Consider the following 27,149-nt stretch of genomic DNA (forward strand, 5'->3'; position numbering starts at 1 on the left):
GCATCTATACTCGTTGGCCTACTGTGTCGTGGTGCCCAGTCCCCGTCGAAAACCATGCTGAGCGCTGCACAAAATACCATTAGACGCAAGAAAGTTGGTAACTTGTTTAGAGATTGTGTGTTCTAAGAGTTGACATGTATGTGACGTTAGCGGTATGGGTCAATAATTTGAAAAAGGGTTGTTTCTACTCGAATTGGTGCAAAGGGAGGAAGGATTGTTCTACATTTCGCCATCCGCTCCCATCGAAGTGCAACCGGCAGTCGAACCCACGCCATCATGCACAGCAGCACAACGTCACAGCCACTTAGCCAGCGCGACGAGGATGAGACTGCAGTGCCTCCTATAGAGGCCGACACAACGAGATTACTCAGCGGGTGCCGTCCTAAGATGGGATGGCGGGGCTCCCAGACTCGCCAGTTCTGCACATTCCAGCTCAACGGCGCTGTGTTCCCCGGCCCTTTGGCGTAGTATTCGCCAGGCATCTGAACGGATGAGCCTGCTTTGGTCGCAGGGGATTTCAGCTACTTGGAAAGTTCTAAATTCTGTCGGCTGCGCACAAACTGGCTACGTAGATTAGAGCACATTCCTTTCCGGAGGGTGTAAGCAGGGTCCTGTTAAACGCAACCAGTCGCCCGTGTATGTAGCAGGGCCCCGAAAATATCGACAAGTTTGCCATAATAGCGCACGGAAGACAACTAGAGAGAAAACGACACGACAAGCGCTAGCGGAAAATGTAGAGCGCAATCAGCGAAGACAACACGGCAGGATTTGAACATAGAAAAGTAGGACACATAAGAGTCCCGTGTATTAGAGATCGAGCTTACAAGAACTGACATTTGTGCGAATTTGTACGTATATGCACGGTTGCTTTGATAGCGCAAGGAAGATTGCGCTTTACAGTTGTCGCAAGCACTTGTCGCGCCGTTTTCTTTGAAATTGTTGTCCTCCCAGCGGTATTATGGCGCACAATGCATATGCACAAACTCGCCCAAATTTTGGTTCCTGTATACCGACAAGATCGCGCAACACTTGGCGCGGGTCGCAGCGGCAGACTGTGCTCCTGTACTTAATCACAGATAGACACTGCTGTCTGACAGTGGCCTTTTCATTAGTTGCAGCCCCATTGACAGTCTTCGCAAGCTGCCCGGGCACGTGTCCCTCGAAGCCAGTTCTGCTTATCCACGCAAGCTGCGTGTCGCATATGCATATTGCCCATCCCTGTTCACTCAAAAAGCACGCGATCTCTGGGAGGAATGTAGTAGTATACTTTAACAACGCGGGTTCGCTTCGAGAAATATTTACTCTTTCGAAAGTAAGTTTTACGGAGGTTGGTAGTTTGAATGCCCATGAACGTTGTTGGCGCCTCATTAAATAACTGAGTAGACCATTTCTCTACTTTACCATATATAGCAAAGCGACCTATTTCGATAAACCATTATGATCTTGAATGACAAATGTAGTTATGACGGCCATTAAACAGTCACAAGTGTGCGCGGCACACGCCGCAGTCACAGCGCAAGCTAGAGAAGCGGCTCTATAGGACCTCCATTTTCGGCAACACGCACTACACGGTCTTCGCGTCGTTTTAACGAGAACAATCTCAACTGTCCGCTCGGCGTCGAGGGCGAGCTGCGGCTTGTCCTGCTCTCTACACAGCCGTCTGCTGACACCGATGTTGCCTGGTTGCAGCCATGCGCGTAGCTCTACGATTCGCTTCGTCAGCAGCGGTTCGTACCATTCGAGGAGGCGCCATAACGAGTACCGAAGAGTAAGCACAGGTTTCCGAACTGCGTAGCGCACATGTCACATCCCTTGATCGGTTGCACGGTGCGTTGCTGTTGATGGTGATGATAACAATAATGGTTTATTGGCATCCCCTTCGAAACGGGGTGGTGACAAGGTCACCTAGCCTGCTTAAGTTAACCCGGTCCAGCTAGATGCAGCATGCAGCTGCTATATGCAACTGCTACACGTCAGGACACTTGGTGGAGTATAACGGAGATGCGATGCAATGTTTGTACGTATGGACACTACGCGTCACGCATGTCTGCTCGCGCTAGGAGGCGTTGATAGGCTATTTCTTCGCTGCATGTTAACAAGGGCTGGCTTGTCCAAATCTAGCGTAACAATTTTCGAATGGCACTACTCATAATTCTATGCAACAACAACAATAAAGCACTGGCGTGGCTTCGATCCCGGCGGGAACTGTTGTTATTTTAACGTGAAAGCGTTAAGGAGCTCGTGTCGCAGAAAAGCCAATGTCGTCGGCGTTGGCCGTGAGCGAAAAATGGCGGAAGGCAATCCATAAATAAAAACAACTTGCAAGATGGGCTGGGTGGGAATCGAACCAGGGTCTCCGCAGTGTTAGACGGAGACGCTACCACTCAGCCACGAGTGCGACAGAAGCACCTCTAGTGAATGCGTGGTTGCCTTAGAAACGTGCCGTAGGAAGTTATACTGCGGTGTATATCGGTAATTATGAGCATGTAAATTACAGAAGTCGCACTTAAACGCGTAGCGAAGTATGTTTCCGCTACATTTCTTCTGCGCTTGGCGCGCACGCCGAGCCCTCTTGCGGCAAACACAGAAGACCCCCTCCTCGCAATGTACAGCGCTGCCCCGACAGGTGGCGCGACGCGGCTCCTCTTTCTGCTCACAGCGCGATTCCTAGGTGCAGCGTTCGATGCGGGACGCCTCTGACGTGATCGCTGCGCCGTAGCGCGTCTGGTGAGAAAGCGTCCCCTGCGATGTGTGCCGTGCTGCTGGCGAGGAGTCATGCGTCTGCGTGGTGCTCCCAAGCGAGCTAGAGGACGATCCCATCGAGGCGTCAGCCCCATGATCGCGTCCGCCTTCATGGCACGTCGCGGCCCGGCTGTCCGTACCGATCATGATGTTTGGCTCGCGTAGATCGTTTCTCCCTCCGAGACCCCGAGTTCTTTGGTTCGCTCCGCTTGCTCAGGCGCACGTTTCGTCTTTGTGTGACTCGAGAGCATGCCAAGCGAATGAGTGGGCGGTGCGAACGGGGTGCGATAACGCTATCGCGTTCCACTCCTAAAGGCGAAGCTTGAGCATCCTCCAATTTTTTTTATCTCATTACCGGGGTAGCTGCTACGGACACCGGAGGCGGTGGCGGCGGACACCATCGCCAACCGAAACGGTTATGGGAATGAGCCCATAACAGCTTGCGCTGTAAAATATTTAACGCCAGTGGCGTCATAACAGTATCTAAATTCTTCATATGTTTTTGTAGATATGTGCTTCGTTCCTTGCATATTAAGTTTATGTACCCCCCTCCCTACACACACACACACGTGCACACAGACACGTGCATTTCATGTGCATATTGTCAAATATGTGGCACGTATATACCGCAGCTGTTGTCAAAAGCAATCGAGTGCTTAATTTGCTAACTGGTGTTCAAACATCTATGTAAAGCGTCGTATGACGCTACATTAGCTGAATTCTATTTTTTTACCTATTTTGATGTAGACTCCGCTGCCTTTAATTGCTCTTTTCACGTTCTGTCTTTTATGTTGTGTATACAAGTGGCCTTCGTATAAGCTTCCTGCCTTTCTTTTTGTAATCACACATAAACACGCAAGTCGCAATAAAACCATATATTTAAACTTAAACAATGAACAATCGAATTTGGACCCGCCACTTCAGGATACCCATCAGATCGCTTTCCCATGAGCCACTATTACTAGACATGCTGCAGTTCAATGGATCCTCTCGGATTTTCTGAGACAGACCGGACTCTTTGGCGTGTTGTAACCGTCAGTGAGTGATACATGTGACGGTGTGGGACTACCGGGTATACGCACTGGCCTCACAGAGACTGCTGCAGTGCTCTACAGCCCCCCCAAGGTGCTGCTAGTAAGTTAACCGCACCTTCGTGCTTTTTTCTGATAGAGCTTAAGCTCCATATTTTTCTCACTGTAGCCTTATACGAAGCAAGGTGTACAGTTGGGCGATTAGGTTAAGATTCAGATTGAGTAAAGCGATATAAACGTGGACGCAAGCAGAGTAGGCCACATAACTGTGCTTATATTAATGCTTTTCTTTATTTTTGTGCTGTGTTTCGTATGAGTGTTATGAGCCCTGTAACGGTGGCGACAAGCCAATTCCTTCAACCCGCACTTGCTCTGCTGAAAGTATGTGAAACTGTGGTAAACGCAGATACGGGAACGCGCTCTCAAACTTATTCGTGGCTCTGAGAATGGCCGCGCCCTGTAGTAAGACAACTTCTAGTCTACTCACTAATATGGCTGTGACGCTTGCAACCATACGTTATCCTAACTTGTCGGGTTGCTGCTCTGGGTCATCTAAGCGAAGATTTGGCTGGTCGTCCCCTACATACGTGAGAGACTTTGATCATTTTTATTACAGCATTTTCTTCTCGCGAGGAAATCGTTAATTTGCAAGCGAACTCCATAGTACAAGCCTACTACTGCAACGGGTTGCTCAGGATTTCCAAGCTTTGTAGTGCAAGGGGCCACACTGAGTTTCTATTGGCAAGATTCCGCACAGAGTTAGCTAAATATATCTTTAAAGCGATTGCGTTCTTTGGCTACATTTATAGGCATTTGTATTTTACGGAGGGCAATTGGACAAGCTAGAGGATAAGAATAGTGATGAGAAGGAGGGTATAGAGCAGAGAGGGAAGCGAAATTTGTGGAAGAGTTGGAGAGCAAATAGCGGAGAAGGTAACGCACGCGCCAATGAGGAGGAGAGAGGCAGGCGCGTGATTGGCTGGCGCTGGAGATGACGTCACGCGCATGGGAGCGGGAAGGACCTTATTGATCAAAGAAAACATGGGGTACACTGTACAGGTTACTCGAAAGCTATCTCTTACTTTGGCAATCATCTTCAAAAGTTTCTGCCGGAATCTCTTGCGAAAGCATAGACTGTGACTGCCGCTAATGCTAAGCATACGAAAGTTGCTAATATTAGTGACCCTGTTAACAATATTTGGCTATCATCTTCGATACGTCGACAATTCCTTTCGACAATCGACCGCGACTTTGGCAATCAACTTCGATAGTTTCGGCCAGAATTATTATTTTTTTTTGCGTAAGTATGAACTATGTTTGCAGTGACAACATGGCCACAATTAGTACATGACCGGGGTAGTTGGAGAAGTATGGGAGAGGCCTTTGCCCTGCAGTGGGCATAACCAGGCTGATGATGATGATGATGATGTGGATGATGATGATGATGATGATGATGATGATGATGATGATGATGATGATGATGGTGGTGGTGGTGGTGGTGGTGGTGAACTAACAACTGTGAATGCTGCTACGGTGTTAGCGTACCAGAAACGCAATTATTGTCGTCGCTGTTAACTTGCAGTGCCGCTCACCTGCATTGGCGTGCTCTGCGCGGAGAGGGTGGTAAAGCCCACAATGTCGCTGAAGTAGATCGTGACGCTCTCGAAGGACTCCGCCGTCACAGCGTCACCCTTGATCAGCTGGCTGGCCACCGGTCTGCGAAAGACAACGTCGAGCGAGTGAGGCGGCTGCAAATTGTGACTGCAGCATATTTAGTTGGGAAAGCCCGGACTGAGTACAGAAGCTGCCCTTGCTAAGAAACCCAGTGAGACATTCAGAATAACCCTGTCACTCGTACCTCTATGGCCTAATGGGATACACCTAATGACGGTAGTTATTTCACGGCCTACAAGCGGGCATTTCCATAATGCCTTGCTTCAGTAAGTCGGTCTGTCAGTGCCTGTTCTTACACAATACCGCTATACTCAAAAACAGTGTATTCAGTATTATTTCTTTTAGGAGATGAGTTTTTTGGGCGTCTCCCTTGAACTTGTCGTGAAACATTATGGCATGTCGTTTTTGTGAGACTTACGTCATCCATCTAAACAGGATATAGGTCCACAGAAAAGGGGAGGCTTCACGTGGTCGACAGCTGTAGAACGCGAAATATCGCTGAAGCCTCCAGCATTCCTTGTTCGATCACTTTTGAGTGCGTCAGCAATGGCACGCACTTCAATATCGGCATTCCTTTAGCACCGTTCAGTACGCTTTTCTGGGACACGCATGTCGGGTATACGTCAGCCTGTAGACTGCGGGTATTGTTGGTGTTGTATATCGCCACGGAACTATTTTCTCGCTAACGATGTGAAAATTCTTTCTTTTCAGTCATTCTTCACGTTGCATCTTCTTTACTGCCATCTTGTTTGACGAAGTGATACCTATGCGAGCCTTAATAAACTCAATATTCTTCAAAAAAGGCCCTAAAGTATATTGATTTTCCCTAGAGACTGCCTCAGCTCAGAGATTTTCATCAAACATAGTCACGGTGTGTAGCCTATAGGATGCCCGTCTTTTGCATCGCTACAATGCACGAACGCAGACGCAACATTTCAATTATTTCTGATATCGCTGAACCTGCGCTGCACATACCACGATTCCCTCTTCGCCGTGCAAGATAATATTGCAGCTAGCATAGCATGTGCAAAACTATGGAGCGCAGATATTAACACAAATTTTACCTAAACAGCTCAGCAACATTATATTTACGGGCTTTGATACAGGCACGGACGCCCTCGTCATTCCGCAAGGTGGCTGCTGCTCTGCAATATTTATTCTTATCTTGTAAATGGAAATATGTATTTGGATTTCATTTTACTCTTTGATTACTGACTGTCTTGATAAGCACAAGTTCTTCAGTATTTTGCCACACTGTATAAGTACTTAATCTGTATCTTTTCTTTTTCTTTTTGCCTTCTGGTTAAAACAAGTTATCTTTCTGTTAATTGGTTTTGTTATGTATACTTGCTGCAAGCCTGTCTGAAGCCCGGTTATCGTGGTTTTCTTTCCTTGATCACACCACTATCGAATGAGGTAAAGCTCAGGAGCTTGTCAAGCTACGGTTCTTTTTTCTCCTGTAGCCCTCTGTTCACTAGAGCGAAAAAGAATCCGGGTTGCCTTGAGAATGCTTATTAGCTCCCGAGTTCGTCTAGTTCTATATTAAGCAAAAATAATATAGTCATACCATGGTATCAGTTATTAGAAGAGGAACGCAAAATGACACATACACACAAAAAAGGACAGACTGAAGGAATGACAGGCATAGCAATAATGCCTGTCATTCTATTATTATTCTGTCATTCTATTGTATTCTATTAGTCCCGTGAATAAATATGACTCTTTAGAACAGGACTACAAGGCAGTATATGAGATGTTCATGAAAATAACTTCAATAGGAGCAGTTGAACCTATATATACGGCATTCAGACAGAAGATGGGCGAGCTCTTCCAAGCAACAAAAGATCCAATAAAGGAGTGAAAAAGCAAGAAATGTCTCTGGGCATAATTCATGTGGAATTATCTGAACTGTTCAGCTTCATAAGTAATAAGAAGGCATGCGACATTCTTAATTTCAACGCTGGGAATATTGAGCAAGCCATTACGAGGCAAGGGAAGCACGGACTTAGTGAGAGAAAAAATTGGCATTGGCTGGAACAATATGTATGTCATGCCAAATTAGCAGAGCAATGTAATCAGCAATTCTGATTATACACAAGATACGGCAGATGAGTTTCATACTAAACTGCATACGGTATACCGAGAACAGCCACGTAACCACAATTAGACTGATAGCGGAAGAGAAGGAATTTACCTTTGTCATAAAACCAGGGATGAAGGTAGAAGGGCTTTGCAAAATACGTCTACGAGAAAAGCTACATGAGAAGGTAGAATAACGTTGTATCTGATTAAAAATGGAAGAAAAAAAAACATAAACGGCGCTGGTGTTGCAAACCTAAAAAATGCGAGCCTTTATTACGCAGTGCTTCATGACTTCAAGTGTAAGAAGTGGAATAATACTAACATAGTATGGTGTAAGGGACATTAAAGAATCAAAGAATCGGATGCCCAATTAGCTTGCCTTCGGTAAGATGCAAAATATTCACTAACGTACTTTCGAATAGTGTCAGGGCAACACTAGACTTCAAAAAGCACGCAGAATAAGCTAGCGTTAGGACGGTATATTCCACAGTGAAACGCGTCAGTGTCATTTATGATGTAAATGAGAAGTCAGCGGAATATAGCCAATACCTCTGTATTGCCTTCATATATTACTAAGAGGCGTTCGAATCAGTAGAAGTAAGCGGCAGCAGCCATAGCGGTATTGCCCAGTTAAGGAGTAGAGCAAGCAAACGTGAATATGTTTAATTAGGAAGGAACAGCGCCAACTAAGACGACCACGAGAGGTAGAACGACACAGGACAAGCGCCAACTTCATCTATCTTTATTCGCCGAAAAGTCAGCAAATATAAGGAAAATCACAGACATGCGCGCAAGGACCATAATGAACCACCTGCCAAACCGTTCAGGATATGACATTTCGCTTTTAAAGAGGGCCACGGAAGTGTCACTAACACAGTTTTTTTCCCTTTCTTTTAAATGGAATGCCTCCAAAACCTCACGTGCCTTTGTATCTCTGCTTCTGCCAGGAGTCTTTATCTCTCGAAACCGTGGTTCACACTTCTTGCAGTAGAGACATTGTTTCCGTGGCGAATGTTCTGCCGCCCGGTCACACACAGTGCAAGTTGCGCAATGTTGCGAAAGATATGGCAGCATATCGTCGTTACAGCATATCGTGACAGCATATCGTCGTGTTTTAAACTGAATGCCATCGTTTCCCTCATAGTTGCATCAACATGCCGTGCAAGATACATTTCGTTTTGCTTTCGGAAGGGACTGGTTCCAGCGGACGTGAGTGCTCTTTTTGGCTTCTTGCGACCACCCGTCGGATTACTAAAACGCATTTGCAGGTTCTTGAAAGCAGAGTTGTGGCGGCAGATTAGAAGATGTGAAGACCATGTGCGTGCGATTTGTTGCAATGTGGATCCAGGATGGCAGGCGGTAAAAAAGCTTTGTGCAATTCGCCGCCTTATAGGAAGTGTGACTGAGTTTTGGTGGGCTCAGACACTGAACCAGGTGTTACAGTCGTCTGCTATGAAGAAGGACAAGAAGCCCCCGGAAGGTCTGTTGACGGTCATCGGAGAAGCTGAACTTCCCAACGATGTCAGGCATGTATTGAACAAAGGTCCGAAATTCAGCCAAGAGCCCCGGATAAAAGCACATGAGTTTCTGGCTGGCTGAATAGGCGCATTGCAGGAAAGGCGTCTGAAGAAAACCGTGAAAGATTCCTACTGGATGGCGTGGATGCGCTGATAAGATGTGCGAGCAGCACGGTCACGTTGCCTAGCAAAGATTCTATGGGAAAGGTCGTGTCGTATTTCAGGAAGAACAGACTCCGGCTTCTTCAAGCCGACAAGAATGGCGGGTTTGTGGTACTCACCGAGGAAGTGTTTCAAAGAAGAGCAGGCAGAGCAATTGCGAAGAATTTCATCTCTCTAAAAGCCACTGCGACGCGAGTAAAAGGCAAGGTGGCTGCGATGTACAAAGAATTAGATCTGAGCAGGCTGGCTAGTGACATTGGTAATAGCAAAAGCAATCTCCTTTTCGTGTTCTTTACGGCCAAAACACACAGACTGTCCGTGCCATCTAGAACAGTGGTCAGCGAAAATGGAACTTGGCAGATTGTGTTAAGCAAGTTTCTCCAAAAGCACCTTACATCCCTTAATGTTCAAGATCCCTACGCCACAAAGAGTTCAAAAGATGTTAGGTTTCTTGAGAATAATGCTTCCATTGGTTATGTGCTTTCAGTAGATGTTGAATACTTGTTTTACCCTGTGCCCCACGGTGCCTCATTTACTTCTGTCAGAAATGCTATAGAAAGTAGCGGTGCAGTAGAGTTCCAAAACTCCTCTGGCCTGTCAATAGACAATTTTATGAAAATGCGAGAATTTTACCTTGGTGTGACGTTTCTCGCTTTTGAGAACATGTTTTATCGACAAAGACAAGGAATTTGTATCGGATCCTGCACAGCCCCAGTGCTTACTAACATTTTATTAACCTCTCTTGACAGCGCCTTGGAGCCAATTTTAACAAAAAAGGGTGTACTAAAAGTGTTCAGGTATGTTGACGATTTTTTAATAGTTTTTAACAAACGGAACGTTTTGACTTACACAGACGGTGTAAGCACTGTCCTAGACAGTTTCAAAGAGAAGGGGCAGGGGTTGGTATTCACACGTGAACTACCCTTGCAGGGGCAATTGCAGTTTTTAGACATTAACATTACCTTGGGTGAAGAGCATGTATGTTGACAGTACGCGCCTCGAGCACAGAAGGAGCTTCTTCCTTATGCGTCGGCGCATTCAAAAACTGTAAAACATTCAATTGCTAAACTTTGTCTTAAGACTGCTCTCGTGAAATCGTGTCACCATGCAATGCGTGCGAGCTATGACAAGCAAGTTGATAGGCTGGTTTCGGCGGGGTTCCCATGCACGGTTATCACCGCAGTGGCTGAAGCGATCTTGCAGAAAATCAAACGTGCCATGGTCAACAAACTGTGCGCAGGTTCTGCCGCTAATCACCAACTGCACGATTCCAAGCCACAGATTTCTGGCCCTGCCAGCACCAACCTCTCATGAAGCAAGTGATGTCATCGAGAACAATTGGAAAATTCCGGCAAGCGGAACTTCATCTTCCGGCAATGAGCATATAAAGCCTTCCTTGCAGCCGACAGCCTTGAGTGGGAGCGGCAGCACCGCAGTGGCAATGTGATCTAAGCATGTCTGGCTTGCTTTGCAGGTTCGTTACTATTCTTATTCGGCAAGTCTTCGCTCAAATTGTCTTTCCCTGATTGTGCTGCAACTCCCAGCGAAGTTGCATGAATGTTTGCTTATCATGTGGTGTCGCATTTTGCTTAAGCTGTGTGGTGACATTGAAAGTAATCCGGGGCCAACAACTTAGGAACTACTTCAACTCATTTTAGACAAGTAAACTGAAATTGAAGTCCAACTGACAGATACTGAAAGCAAACCAGAATCATTCAACGACCAGTGCAATAAATTGCTCAGACTTGAAAGTACTGTTTGTGATCTTGAGCACACTATTTAACTCCAGCAACAGAAATTAAATGATATGGAACACAGAGCCAGACGCAATAATATTATTGTATTTGGTGTATCAGAGCATGCAAAAGAAACAAGAGCAGATATCGAAACCAAAGTGGTAAAGAAAGTTTTTTCCGAACAGCTGGGCCTCTCTGCGACGTCAGTGGAAAGATTACACAGACTTGGGCAAAGGAGGGCTGTGCGGAACAGGCCGTTTATCATCACGCTGTATGACTTCACCAAGAAGGTAGCCATATTTAAGAAATGCACCAAACTGAAAGGTAGCGGCGTAAGTGTTTCCGACGATTATTCACAGGTAACTCTGCAGAAAAGAAAACTTCTTTGGGAATCAGCTCGGGCCGATGAGGATGAGGGGGCAAAAGTTAAGCTCGTGAACGATAAAATGATCATCATTAACACTGCCTATATCTGGTACTTGCAAACTAATTCTCGAGTAAAGCTGCCAACTACCCATGCGAACATATCCAGTCGTCATGAATGACAGAAGAAAAAGCATGAACTAAAAACACTAAATGCATATGCGCGAAGTATTGTTAATAAAGCAGAACGCCTCGAATGCTTATCAATATTGCACAATCCTCATGTGAATGCCGTGACAAAAACCTGGCTGCACGAAGATATTCAGAGTGAAGAAAAGTTTCCTAGCTCATATAATGTGCTCCACAGGGACAGGACAAACAGAGGTGGTGCGGCATTACTCATCACGAACACATTGCAATATGAACCCTTCTCCCTTATTAGTGATCACAAAAGCGCATGGTGTAAAATAGTTGACTGATATGACACTAGTAATGGGAGTCATTTATAGACCTACGGCAAGTCCTGTGAAGTACCTCCAAAATATTGATGAACAGTTAAATGCTGTTAAGAACGCCCTGCTGAGGTGCAAGTTTTGCCAGCCAGGTGCGAGACAGGCGTCGACTTTTCCTGGAAAACCACCGTCACCCTCTAGCCAAACGACGTCACTAAGTCTACTGTGTGCGGAGGACAATACGCCGCGTCCTCGACTCTCCGTCGCGGGATTGCCGAGATGAGTTCGACGAACCAGGCTTTGTGACTGAACACGCCACCACCGACCCGGTCTGCCGTGAGCAAGGGAGTTCCCGAGGGAACGTATTTGGAGGCCCCGTTCCACGCAACGTTCCTGACGTAAGCCCCGAGTTCTGCGAAGACCGTCTGACCTCGGCGGGGTCCGTGAAACCGGTGCGGAAGTGTGTGTGTGTGTGCCCTCCCGCTGAAAGGCGGCTCGTCTACGATAACTGGTCGAACGGTTCTCTCACGCAGGGATCGAGGGTGGACCGAGTGTTTATAAACCGCTGTTGTGCGGCTGCTGAATGTACTTTTCTCTCGCAGTCATGCTAGACTGATGAACTGCAACGTCCTTATGTAGATACTGTAAATAAACCCATATTCCTCGTTCTCGATGAGAAGCAGTCCTTCCCTTCAACAACGTCCTCGGCGTGGGTAAGTTGGACGACGGCATGGGCCAGCTACCATCTAATTCATGCCCGACTCCAATCTTGACAACTGGTTACGAGCGGTGGGATTGACCTCCAAATCCCAACAATGCTGTAACGGACAACAGAAGCACAACTATACTTGTAGGAGACTTTAATTTACCCAGTGTAAATTGGGACGCGCGAGTTCCCAGGCCTATGGAAAGGTCTCACGTTGACTTGATGCTAGAGGTTACGACGAAGCACTGTCTTATTTAGACGGCCAAGAAACCCACTCGAACTCAACGGAACTGTAATTCGCAGTTGGATTTAATATTTTTGTGTGCAGGAGCTTTACATTATAAAGCCGATATTCACGAGGGGATTTCGGACCATAATAGTGTACTTGCTACTATTATTAAGAAAAAGCGCGCCTCAAAACAAAAGGTGGCAAACATTTACAATTTCAACGCAACCGATGACACTTCAGTTATTGACTACTTGTAATCTGCCTTTGATGCAATGCCGCAAGATGACAGCGTTGAGAACCTGTGGCAGTATTTCGTCTAAACTGTGAAGCATTGTTCAAAGAACTTTGTATCACTGAAAAAAAAAGTGGTTCCGTGGATTACTCCAGATATCATTCATTTAAAATGACATTTCCAACGTGCTCGTAAAAGCAAACCAGAACCTGATAGCGTAGTTGCTGCTCTCAGTGCGCAAGTGCGAAAAAAACTGAAGGAGGCCAAAGCGCATTTCCTTTCTACAGCACTGGCAGAGTATGAGGAGTGCTTCCCAAAAGTTTTGGAGGTATCTCTCTGGCTCTAATCCAATAATAAGCGGCGTACTAATAAACCATGCTTTATGCTGTGAACCGAAATCAATCGCTGAAGCATTTAATAGATTTTTTTGTGTCGGTATTTGGTTCAAAACAAGGCGAACGCTCAATGAAAGCGTCAGGCAGGCGGCAATGTGATAGCATTGTTATATCGCGAGAACGTGTAATTTCATTACTTTTAAAGCTGGATCCTAAGAAATCGCCTGGTCCTGATAAGATACGTACGAGTTTCTGAGACATTACTGTGAATTGGTTTCCTATTTTTTAGGAAAGATATCACAGCATCGTCACATGACAGCACTGTACCGAGTGACTGGCTGTTAGCGAGAGTTGTGCTCGCTTTCAAATCTGGCAATAAATTGGAATTTTCCAATTATCGTGCTATATCTATCACTTCCGCATTTAAAATATTAGAGAATATAGTAGTATCTAAATATGTTGTAGAATACATTGAAAGTAATCAACTTTTTCATGGCAAGCAGCATGGCAACCGCAGCCGTCTCTAGAAGACAACTTTTTGAAATTGATCATGCTTTTGCTGCAGCCATAAACTCGAGAGAACAAATTGATGTTATCACGATAGATCTGTCCAAGGCATTCGACAGAGTGTCTCATGTCAAACTTTTACACGAACTGCATGAGCATGGTATCCATGAACAAATTATATCAATTGGAGCCAGGCTTATTTATCTAACAGAGAACGGTTCGTAATAATAGCTGAAGGATGCTCTTTGACTTCATCAGTATCATTCGGGGTTCCGCAAGGGCCCGTTCTGGGTCCTATATTGTTTTTATTATACATCAATGATATCGCGAAGAACATACATCGTCTGGTCGAAGTGCGATTGTTTGCGGATGATACCGTGCTATTTTGTCCCATAAAAAATCCGCAAGACCAGGTCCTGTTAAATGACTCTTCGAAAGTTCTATATGACTGGTGTGTAAAGTAAAACATGTAAATCAATTATGGAAAGTCCACTTCAATGATTGTTTCAAACAAGAAGACGCCATTTGTGTTCCCGTGCATAATTAATAACACAGAAATAAAACGTTCCAGTAAATTAATATATTTAGGTATTACGATTTCTCATGGCATGAACTGGAGAGATCATGTACAAAATATATGTTGAACAGCCCAACGAAAACTCTGATTCGAGGCGAAAGAAAAAAAAAAAGATGCACTATCGGTTGTCAAACTAAAGGCATATGAATCAATAGTAAAGCCAACTCTGGAATACGCAAGTATAATTTGTTATCCAAATCACAAATGTCTCGTTGACAAACTTGAACGTGTTCAAAGAGAGAGAGAGAGAGAGAGGGCTCTTTATTAGAAAAACAGAGAATTTTGCCGGCGCGTATATAACCGCTGGCATGCTACTCTGTATAGGGATGGGAAATTGGATGAAAAGATTCCAGAAAAGAGTGGGAGAAAAAAAGGATAAAAGTAAATATGAAATGTCCGAGTGGACCTGATACTAATATTTACAGGTGGCATGGCGTGTAAGTTTAGGCTTTTTTATAGGAAGGATGCAATTTTTAAAGCTTTCCTATTTGACCAATTTCTGTCAGGTATTTGAACAATAAATCGAAAACCCGTCGCTGTTTTGAAGGGCCGGGCATTGGACCTAAGATGCTCGGTAACGTTAACGGTTCGTGGCAAATCATGTCCATTTGGTGCTCTAAAAATTGTCTCTCGTCGCGGTACGCGGGGCATTCTAGTAATATGTGCTCAATTGTCTCTAAGTTGCGACAGTTATCACAGTATGGGTTAGTGGTTAATCCTATGCGGTACAGATAATTGTTCGTGTATGCCACGTTCAGTCGAAGACGATGGTACAATGTCTCTAAGTGTCGAGGAAGTGGTCGTGGAATTTTCGGTCTCATATCTGGGTCAATGTAACGTAGGAAGTTATCGTGGTGAAGCGGCAGATTCAAGATGCGGTCTTTTTCTTGATAGGCGTATTTTTTTGCCATGTTTGAAGCGTCGGCGTTTGTAAAATATGTTCTTTTGAACTTGCGGTATTGGAGTCCATTTCTGGCAGCTTCGTCCGCTCTTTCATTTCCCGAAATGCCGGCATGGCCAGGTATCCACTGGAACTTTATGCAATGCCCAGCAATCTTAGCCCTGTGGTGAAGATAAGCAATGTCAAATGCTGCTGGTTGATTATTGCAACGCTTGTGCCTGTTCCACATACTTTGTAGGGCTGCTTTTGAGTCTGTGAAAATCACCCATGTCATTGGCGGTTGCTGTCGAAGTACATACACAAGGGCCTCCTTAATGCCATATAGCTCCGCTGAAGTAGATGATGTCGCTCGCTCAAGACGAAACGAGAATCGTTGCCCTGTACAGGGAACAAAAAGTCCGCATGATGAACGATGTGGAGTTGTAGAGCCATCTGTGAAAATGTGCGTTGCGGCTGCGTATTCTTTGTGCATATATTCTAAAGCTATCTGATAAGTCGCTGCTTGAGGCATTTTCTTTTTCGCACTGATTCCCGGTATATATGGCACGATTTCCAGTGGGGGACAGTGTCCATGGTGAAATTTTTCGCTTTCGCGGCATAATTTGTGAAGCCTGAGCAGGAATCGAAATAGATATGCTTCCTACGGCCTGCCCAAAGCTAGATGTTGCACGGTTTCTGGAAATATCCTTTAAAAAGTGAGTCTTCGTATGAATGACGTGACGGAGGTGTATCCGAAGTGTCTCCTGCGAACATAGCACTTCCAGAGGCAGGCATCCAGCTTCTGCTACAGTCCCTGAGCAGGACGACCCCTTCGGAAGGCCAAGACATACGCGAAGGCAGTTGTTTCGTGCTGCCTCGAGTTTTCTCTTGCTTGTGGGAGATATTTTGTGCAGGATCGGGAGGTAATATCGTAGTGTTCCGTCGACGTAGGCCTTATGGAGGAGCACCATTGATCTACAGTTGCTGCCCCACTGTGATCCGGCTAAAAATCGGAATACGTGCGACGCAGAGGAAATCTTCTCACTCAGTTTTTTCACTTGGGGCGACCATGTGAGGTTCCTATCGATCGTCACTCCAAGAAATCTTTGCGTCTTGACGTATGGAAGGGCACGACCACCCAACACTGGTGGGTATTTTTCCATACACCTCCGCGTGAAAGCCATGGCAACGCTTTTGTCGGGGGACAATTTCAGGCCCCTTGGATTTAGGTAGGCCGATATATTTGCTAGCGCTCTCTGGAGGCGTTGTTGGGTGGTACTGCGGGAACGCGCCGCACTCCAAATGCAGATGTCGTCCGCATACAGTGTGATTTTGACGCCAGGGGGCAGGTTTCTTTTCAGATGGATGAGGACTAAATTAAATAATACCGGGCTTAATACAGCTCCTTGTGGCACTCCCTTCTCGACGGCATAAAGCGCCGTGGGGCCATCCGGGGTACACATGAAAAGTTGGCGTCCTTGAAGATAGTCTTCAATCCATGCGTAGAGCCGTCCTCCAAGACCAAGGGTTTCCAAAGCGTCAAGTATAGCTTTATGATAGACCGAATCATATGCTGCTTTAATGTCTAAAAATAATGCAGTAGGTATGTTTCCGGAGACCAATTCCTCTTCAATTGATGAGACCAAGGCAATTACATTATCAATTGCGGATCTATTTTGCCGGAAGCCATTCATTTCCTCCGGGTAAACTTTTGCAGTTTCCAGGAACCAATTTAGTCGTTTGTAGATCATTTTTTCGAATAGCTTCCCTACGCAGCTAAGCAGAGATATGGGTCTGAAGGAGGCGTAATTTGTTGGCTGCTTCGCTGGTTTCAATATAGGAATGACTTTCGCAAGCTTCCATTCCGTAGGAACCTCCCCAGTTATCCATGAGGCGTTGTAGTACTCCAGAAGGCGTAGGCGAGATGTGTGGCATAGATTTGCGAGCGCTTCATAACTCACGCCGTCATGGCCAGGTGATGATCGCTTGTTTACGTCGCTGATTGCTGCCGTGAGCTCTTCGATGGTGAATGGTAGCTCGAGGTGGACTAGGATGACGACTTGCAATTTGCCGCAAAGGTTGTGCCCCGTTGGAAAGGAGCCTGCAGTACTACTCTGCCACCTCTTTCAGGGATGCGCGCTCATGTAATGAGAGGGCGATAAAAGGATAAAGCTGTTGCGGTTCTTTGCGAATGCCTCTGACGACTCGCCAAATTTTGCTCAGCGATTGTCGTATGTCCAGTGTCCCACAAAAGTCCCTCCACCTTTTTCGCTCCAGTTTGGTGAGGTAACGTCGTATATGTCTTTGTGCCCGTCGACAAGTTCTGAGTTCTTCGATATTCTTAGTACGTAGAGCCTTCCTTTCGGCACGCCTTCGAATGGCACGTAACCTTTCGAATTCCTCGTCGTTTGTTGGTACATTACAATGCTTAGTGGCAGAGCGGGTACTTTGTTTGAGGCAATGAGCTATTGTCGGTATTATTTCTGTATTCGTAGTAGAGGCTGTGATTCCTTTGTCTACGGCTGCTGTGTAAGCTTCCCAGTCTACCGACTTCAGTTTCACTTTTCTGGGCGACGTCCGAAAATGAAGGGCAGAGATTAGGATCGGGTAGTGATCACTACCTCGAGTCTCGAAATCTGTACACCATCCGAACATAGGGGCCACTTGACCTGATACGAATGTGACGTCAATGCAGCTAACGGTCGTCGGAAACGTGTTCAAAGATTGGCAGTGAGGCTTGTACTTCCCTGTTACCGAAGAACGCAGTCAGTAACAGAACTTCTGGCACGTGCAGAGCTACCAACTTTGGCGGTTCGCAGAAAAATTGATAGGCTTACGTATCTTTACCAGCTCTATCACAATAGATTCAATTTGAGTTCCAGCTTGTACTTGCGGCCGTACGGTAGACGATCATCGCGTAATAACCAACCCTTTGCAGTTATGTCGTACGTGTCAAGAGTAGACGTCTATAAATATTCGTTCCTGCCTAAAACAATTATAGAATGGAATATCCTTGACGGACGCGTATTTGATAAATCTTGTTGACTAGAAACTTTTGAAAAAGAGTTGGAACTGTGCTGTATTGATTGAATGTACCCTTCCCAGCCTGCAACAGCCAGGAAGGTCTAACAGTATTTGAAAATAAAATAAATAAAAGTAAATATGCTTGACTGTCAAGGAACAGGTGTAAGGCTTAAGGGGAAATATCTGACCAACGTGCGGTGACATGTTCCAAACCTACTTCTGCTGGCTACCCATGTCTGCAGCAGACATTTGAAGAGGACACTTAGAAGCGGATGTTTTAGAGTGTACACTTCCCACCGCATCTACTTGCCGACCACCATTTCGCCCTAAACGACCACAGTTTTTCGTCTGGTCCATCCTAATGTACTGTAACTTTCACGTGCCTTCAAGTATTCTTTGTTTTTCTTCCGTCTGCAGTAACTTAGAAATTGGAATGCACATCTTCCCGACATGGCCATAATCACCGAGTTGTCACGCTTCAAGATTGCCATTGACGGCCATTCATCAAGTCAGGCCAGGTAACTTGAATGCCATTCATTTGTTCAATTCTTCCGTAACGTTCCATATTTGTACTTTTCTGGTATTACAAATGAAGTAACACAAATATACTGAAGGTAACGTGAGAATTACAAGAAAAACAAAGAAAGAAGTGTATGAGCGTCCATTCACATGTCAACAGAGATGCAGAGAAAAACGAAAGAGCAAGAAGTGGAAGCGCAAGAGAAAGGCGGGAGAGGCGAAGGCGAGAGCGAAATCTAAGCGGCACGCCATGTCGCGGCACGAATGCGGTGCCTCTCGTTAGCCATTAATTATTCGCTTTCACACTGTCGGCCCGTGGAAGCGATTTCTCATGCAACGCTGCGACGGCGAAGTTTTTTCACAAAACAAAGGCAAAGCATGAGTGCACGAATGAATGTTTCGCGCTGGGAACCTGCTACCCTAGTTATATGGCTACCCCAGCTGCGTGCACAGGTGGCGAGCTATGAAAGTTTACGTCAGTTAAGCTTGTTTCGTGAACACAGCTCCCGAAAAATAATTGCTATGGACACAACTCGTCGGGATAAAAGAAAGCAATTCTATCGAATTGTGTGTGGAGGCAATAAGGTTTCCGAAGAGAACTGTGCGAATAATTGCTTCAAGAAGGCGCAGCTACAGGATCTTTCGTCTCTTCATTGTCCTTCCTCGAAGTGCCAGAGAGAAAAAAGAAGAAAGATCAAGGCAGCCCGTGAACAACGGATATTAGACCGAGAACCAAGTCTCGGAAGTTGTATAATAGAGATTTCTTTCCCACGCGAGCCAGCGAATGCGTTCGCTCGCCGCTTTAGAGGCGAGCGAAAAAACAACCCGCAACCCAGCGCGCTTAGTCAACGCCACGTCGAGGCGGTAAAGAAATGCGCGGCGCACCAAAGTGGCGGGAACAGCCGCGGCCATTTGTCTGAGAACAGTGGCGTTGTTAACCTGTCGGCAACAGATGCGCGTATCGTATGCGTGTCCTGACAGGACGAAAGCAAAACACTTGAGCCTTGCGCTTGCACGAATTCTCTGAGGGCACGGTCTGCTTCTGCCGACTGGGCAAACGTTCAGTACAGGGCGCAACGTTAGTTTTCTCCCTGTCACATTAGGAGATCCAGAAATGGCGTTCGCGCAACTCCTTCCGGAGCTCGAGAGAAAAGGAAACTTCTCCACACCCTGGGGAAATGTTTCCCCAGCGAAGGCGTGCGTTAGACGAGGCGGCTCAAGATGATTGGCACCAGCAGCAACAATACTTGTGAGGGCCATGCGAAATGTGAAGTACGAACTTGAACCTTGAAGAGACGCTGGTGTTCCTGAACCGTGTACGAAGCATTAAGAAGTTGTTTTTGGTATCGTGTAGCGAGTACAACGTTGTCTAGATGCATAACCTGCCGAATAGAAACTCAAAGAAGTCATTAAAGAAGTTTCCACTGATGTCAAAAGTATTTTTTTTTTATTTCAAGGAGATAGAAGTATGCCTTGTGTTTGACGCGAGAGGAGTAAAGATGTAAGCACAAGTTGTGGTTACAAGAACAAGATCTAGTTATTAACAGAAAAGCTGACGCTGCCCTTTGTCGAATCATACGAAGCAGAATACAGCATGCAGTCAACTTTAGAGCGTAGGTATGGGTGTACAGGAAGTAGCCGTGCGTTACACACAGGTAATTACGAGCGACTGATTACTTTCGGGACAAGGAGGAGGACGCCAAATATATAAAATCAAATACGAAAGAGTACCAACTGCTCAAGGATATAGTAACTTTACAGGTGGCCTAGGTAGATGTCACAACAAAGATGTCGTCAATGTCGCTGTCGGTAAACACGGTCACATTAACTTCGGAATCGAAAAGCGAGTTCTGCCCGACTAGTTCACGCATGAAAAGAAGCGTAAGAGCGGAATATGAAAAGGTTGAACCTTGGAAGGACTGCGGCGCTTTCAGGTTATACCGCCTTGCCGTTCACAAGCTATTTAGTTAGTTAAAGTGGGTTTATTGCCGCAAAATCGACTTAGGCTTTCCTGCGCCAGACACAGGGTGGGAGAAAGTCAATGGTGGAAACAGCAAAACCTGCAATATTTAAAATCTGTTCAGAAAGCCTACTTCGTCTAAAGAAATGACACATCTGTAAGAAGCACAAGTGACTCCTCTCCCTAAATGAGAGTGAGGTGTAGTGGTACGTGCAATACGTATAGATCGTGGAAGTCTTTCTTGTCTTTGTCTTTCGCTATGTGGGCATGTAATAAGCTTGTGTAACACTGTAAATGGTTCTTGATATTTGTCACATATCGGCTGTGCATCCTTTATGAGTGGATAATTGTGTGCGAGGTGTGTGTGCCGTTACGTCTCAACAACACCAAGGGTGTTAATTGAACGCTTGCCACGTGTCAAACCACCGCACCTCCTAACCAGACGTCAGAGCGGCGTGGACGACTAAAAGCGCTCCCCCCACCGTTACCTAGAAACCGGAGAAAATGATGAAAAGGGAGGGAACCACGACAATGAATGGAGAGGCGCAGTTAATTAGACAAGTCAAACCACCACCCATCCCTCGGCACTTATCCAGCTGTTAAGACAGCGTGTAAACCGGCTGTTGCAGGATTCCACGAAAGACCCTCAGCCCACCCTTCCCCTTGCAGACTGAGCGAAGAACGGGGTGGGCAACGACGAACGAACCAGGTGTCGCCAGATGATTTTTCTTCCACAAATTCCAAACCAGTTTCTTCGAGGCGGAGTTACTGCGGGTTATGGATAGCATGGGCGCGGTATCGCAACGGAGTCGATGATGGTAATTTACTTCTGGACAGTCTTCAGATTCCGCATTGAAGACGGGATTAAAAACATACTTTTCGAGAGTGAGAACAGACGGTCCTGATGTGAACTGAGACGTTTAACTTGCTCCTGCATGGAGTATGCTTCCGCACTAGAGCCGTGTAACTAAGCTAAATAAACCTCTTTTCCTTCATTTTCTATAACTTGACGTCATAGTCGATGGGCGTGGTGGATTCGATGCACCGACCGCCACCCTAGCCGCAATAGTGCCCTATTACCTGCGTGAAGCGTTCTTGGCGATATGAGGTTTTCCATTCACTAGCACCGGTTTGATGAGGTGCAATTTGCTATTATCGTTCATCTTCTACTGACGCTGCCATTTGTTACTCAGTGCTATGAAAATAGCTTGAAGCCCATCCCTCAAAGGTACCTTTATTTTAGATACAGCTTTGTGCTTCGCATTAGCAGCACACATATCCTCCTTTTCATTTCCCGGGATCCCAAGGACACTTCGGACCCAGCAGAAACGGATTCAGTGGTTTCGATTTACGCGTGACATTGCGTGTAACATGTCACCGTTAAGAGGTTTTCCAGTTATAACTGCCTGCCCTGCCATTCACGGAGCATAACTCTCGGTTGTGTAAACAAAAAACGAATAGCGGGAGTCTAACAGTCCGTTCACATGCTCCTGATATGACACCGCTTTGTCACCTTTGTTTGATATGACAGCACATGTGTCTTTGAACCGTGTGTGCAAAATTCATTGTAAGTTGTGCTGTATGCTTCTTGTACTGTGGGGAACTTTTGTATTATGTGCTACTGTAGGGTATCCTGCTTCTTACGGTGTGTAAGTGAAAAATCTAGACATCGTATAAGAGCACACCAGCAGGCTAAGCTAGTTGGCTCATCTGCAATATAAAGTGCCTTTGGGGATATCGCCCTCGCGACACTATTCTTGATACCGGAGTATGAGAGGTTTGGTGGCATGTGGTTTATTCGCGTAGTGTATTCGTATGTTATAGTATGTGACAATGTCATAACATATCATAAGAAGCCAACAAAGGCACTAAGGACAGCGTAGCGGAGGTACTAGCTGCAGGTAGGATACGAACTCTCGTCTTTCATTACGCGTGCGATGCCCTTACCGATTGAGTTACTGCGGCACCGTTTTCCCATCCACTTTTGGGAGCATTTATGTTTTACTATGACAACTAACCCTGGGAGGCCGCGGATGTGGAACATCCTTTCTGCCGCAGGCGTCACGAGTGCGTGATCTATTTGGGTGACGGAAAACTGGTCAATAAACCCACACATGCTGCCTGAACACATCAGTGTTGCCGGATTCGAGACCCTCGTAATGCAAAACCTTGAAGAATTTGAATAACATTTGACTATTTTTGGGCCCTAGGTTTGTTTCTTGAAGACTGACTTCCACTGGCGATAACGTATTATGTATTTGATGTCATCTAACCATGGATAAGACCTCTACAATTCCAATGGATGATGAAAGGCATTGTAAAGCAAATAAAACTATTTGCTTACGTGTATGTGAGATAGAAAGTAATAGGTGACATGTAATGAAATGATTGTCATTCTAATCAAGGGCGGTAACCATCCCTTGATGTTGAACTGTCCGTCCCTTTTTCGGCGCAGATACAAGAAGTTTGTCTTTCTTAGCATGCTCTAGGTAGCGCTGGTCTTTTGGCGTCGACGACGCCATGGTTCTCGGATCGACCTCCATGGCCTTCGCCGAGGCGCTGAAAGCTCGAGGACTAGGCGCTGAGACGCGCGTCTAAGGCCTTGGCGATCGATTAAGTCTTGGGCCCTGTGACACGGCATTCTGTGGGCCTGCCTTGGATGATGTCGGAGCAGCACTGGCCGTTTTCATCAAAGGGGCGGATGGAGTTACTACGGGGCCACTGGCTGTGACGCCTGTAGACTACTGAAACCGATGTGGCGGCGCCCCCTGTCGCGCCACTCTGGCATAGCTCGTTTGCGGTGAGAGAGCTTCTTTCTTGCTCCAAAGAAAGAGACCTTCTCTTTCACCGTGAGTGCAATTATTTATTTCTATTTCCTCCAGAAAGTACAGGATCGCGAATAAGCTTCATGATCTCCTATGCAGTTTCTGCAATGCGGAGCAGCATTACAGTTGTCCGAGAGGTCACCATTGGCACTACACTTTGCTCATGTTGCTTTACCTCCACATGATTGTGACGCATGCCGAAACCTCTGGAACTTGAAGCACCGTCTCGAATTCGGCAGGAAGTACGGCCTGACGTTGACCTTTGCATACCCTGCTTCGAGTGTAATGGGAAGATTACTGGTGCCAAAAGGATCGCATGTTTGGTTGGGATTTCTTCGTCGTTTCTCCTCATTGTTATTCTCTGGGCTTTGATTACGTCTTGCTCTTGGAACCCCTCGAGGAGTTCGTCGCTTAGGTTAAGGAATTCTGAGATCACGCCCCGGCTTGTTTTTAGTGATCGGTGTGGTGAGATCGTGACTTTGATGTCACTAATGCTGGTGAGATCGGAGAGCTTCTTTTGCTTCTTAAGTTCGAGGAAAACGTCTCCAGGTCTCATTTTAGAGGCTTTGTAGTTTTCTCCCATGTTTCTTTGAGGTATTTCGCCACCAAGGAAGCGGAGAGCTGTCGCATGTGGGTGGTTCCTTCGCTATGCAAGACATGATAACATGTTAATGTGCCTGTATTTACTCGGTATGCGAGTTCGAAAGGTATTTTGGTGCGACCTCTCTTCAGCAGCCGATCTGGAAAGTGGGCTAAAGCTTGTGCCATAACATGATTTCAAAATTCGGCGGCGGTGGCAGCCATCCATCACCGAGCCCAACAAGGGGACGCTACATGGTTTGGAGGATACCTGCAGATGCCAGCTATGCACCGGCGCTATGGCCTAATATATATACCTGAGACTGGATATACTACACAAGCTGAACCCTTGCCACCTGGAAATTCAAACATCACGAGAAGGGAATAGGAGACAGAAAACATGAAAAAGTAAGAGAGAAAGAAAAAGGTTGCAGAGATGTACAGGAAAAAGCGACTGCCGAATTATCCGGGTAGGTCAGTCCGGGCGTGCCGACTCCGTGAAGCGGAGGCCAAAGAGGTGTGTTACCTACGCCGAGGGGCCATAAAGGCCCAAACACCCGGCATTGGCTCAACCCCCAGAATCCCCTTTTCCGCGCCACGACAAAGCCAGGCACGGCTAGGCGCAGGAGGGACCAACTTTCGTGTGCTCGGGTATGTGGTGTCGCAACCCACCGAGCTCCTGGTTACGCAGACGCCGCTGTGGGGCGTACACAAGCGTATTTTTCTTTTCTTTAGTGGTGCAGTGGCTGTTTAACAGCGGGCCATCACATCGCCTCCTCGCGCCTGCGTTAGCAGTTTGGAGTAGTGACAGAACGTCATTAGTAAGCAATTCAAGTCTTTCCACATCCGTGCAGATTTCGCAGGCTGTATTGTGAACTTGCAGCTACCTCCCTCCCCCAAATAATTATCGTTTTTTTTCTTTTTCGTTGTTTCACATCCACCAGCAGGGTTTATATTGTTTATTTTAAATAATGTTGATCATTAATAGCACTTTAGCCTATAAAGCAGGGAACTGTGCTGTAGCAACAAGCAAATTCTTCCAACCTCCTTTCAGACCTTCGGCATCACCGTTCGCTTGACGTTAGCAGAGATCTCTCTGATGCGACTCAAGCCGAAAGTACCGACCCCTTCATAAGATCGATCCGTCTTGTGATTTCCATATGCCGCAAGGCTTCAGTAGCCAAGATCAAGCATGCCTTCATCGAAGCACACTTAGCGTGGCCTACAATAACTACAATATTTCCAAAATTCAGTAGACAGACTTGCAAATGTGCTGTCTGTGTAATAAAGCACTGGGTGGGCCCGGGTCGACCCGAAAGGGGCCTCACCCTGCCCACGGGTAGGGCCGGACTCGGGCCCACTCCTTAAAGGGCCTGAGTATGCCTTCGAGTACACGAGAACATTATGCATTGCATGGTCCAAGGCATACTCCATTGGGGCGTTCCTTCACCGACCGAAATGCCACCGATCTGAGGGCTCATGCGCTTCACGTCGCGCAAAACACACAGATAAGCCGTCAATGAATGATAAGCGTGATAAGGAGTGATGAGTGGTTTATGGGTCTCATCACGGTTGAGAACGGTTAGACGCAGATTGATAAGCGGCTAAAGAGCGATAACGGCTGATAGAGATCGGAGCAATTCTGATACGGTTAATAAGCACCGATATGGGTCAGATCAAGTCCAAGAAGGTTGATAACGACTGATAAGTTTTGATAAGGGTTGGATGATGTCTGATAAAGTTGATAAAGGCAGGTAAGGGTTGATAAGGTCGATACCTACCGGTAATTATTGATATGGCTAGGATCGAGTCCAATAAGGTTGATAACAACCGATTTAGGTTCATGAGAATTGGATCTAATCAGATAAAGCTGATAACGACCGATAAGGGTGTATACTGGTCGGACCATGTTTCATACCATGGTCTGGCATAACTAGGCATGGTGGCTTCCAGAAAGAACTTGCGGTTGCTTCACAATGCGGTTCTCTTGGTCTTATTCAACCATATACCAACTGCTGGGATATCATTACGGTCAACACCATTGCGAATGACCTTGATGCCCCACCATGACACATGTGTCAAATTCTGATATGGATGCCAAGGAATAGCCTGTATCATGGCATCACGTCAGCAAGCACTAAGCGCTTCCTGTGGGACCTGCAGAGGGCGTCACTGTGCCGAGACGCCATAACAGGGCTTCCAGCAAATTTTCTTGTCAATGGGCACGGCGGCTTCCAGAACATGCTGTTGCTTCCCAATACGGTTCTCTTTTTTACGCAGGTGAGAAGACATCATGATAAATGTTTTCGATCTAGTAACCCATGTCTTCTGGTGCTGCCGTGCCCACTGATGAGTTCTGTATCTCGTGTGGTACTCTATTCCCTCCGAATGTTATTGTTGCTTGGAGGGCATATTGATCAAATGCAGGTCTTGATCTAGCACCAATTGCTAGTCAACTGAAATTATTGGCGTCCGACATAAACGAAATCAGACATAATTACTGCTATTGATGTTAAATTGGGCGCTCTGGCTGCCCTAGAAAAGAATGTTTCCTCATGGCAGAATCAGCTTGACGCATGAGCAACACAATCCAATCACTTGAGGCAGGAAATGGTGAATTAGAGAAGCATATCAGAAGGTCCAATTTATTCATTTATGGTCTTCAGGAATCTGAAAAAGATACCGAATCACTCGAAAAGGCAGTCAATCCGAGTATTTTTCAGGAAATCCTTGAAGTAAATGACAATGATATAGAGCGCATTCACAGGTTAGGCCAACCAAACATCAGAAAGTCTAGGCCCGTGATTCTCAACTTAATGGCATCGCTGAATAAAATAAAAATTCTGAAGAAAGGTTATAAACTGAAAAATACTGAATTTTCTATTGGCCATGATTTCTCGCAGAGAGTACGTGAGGTCAGAAGAAAGTTATGGGCAAGCGCAAAAACAAACTGTGAAGAGCATGATAAGGTTGCTTTGGCTTTTGACAAACTGTACATCAATAACGTCGCCTATGTG

General features: G+C 46.0%; 1 protein-coding gene across 2 annotated transcripts in view; it reads right to left on the bottom strand.

Moving 5' to 3' along the window:
• LOC126530835 (atrial natriuretic peptide receptor 1-like) overlaps positions 1–27,149 on the bottom strand; it is a 363,348-nt gene that overhangs the window by 118,749 nt on the left and 217,450 nt on the right. For both annotated transcript variants that reach the window (XM_050178130.3, XM_050178129.3), the window contains one exon: positions 5,366–5,489. In XM_050178130.3, the coding sequence (XP_050034087.1) occupies positions 5,366–5,489 (124 nt within the window). The remainder of the gene's footprint in view (positions 1–5,365; positions 5,490–27,149) is intronic.

The sequence above is a fragment of the Dermacentor andersoni genome, chromosome 5 (genome assembly GCF_023375885.2).
Source record: "Dermacentor andersoni chromosome 5, qqDerAnde1_hic_scaffold, whole genome shotgun sequence".
Classification (NCBI taxonomy): Eukaryota; Metazoa; Arthropoda; class Arachnida; order Ixodida; family Ixodidae; genus Dermacentor; species Dermacentor andersoni.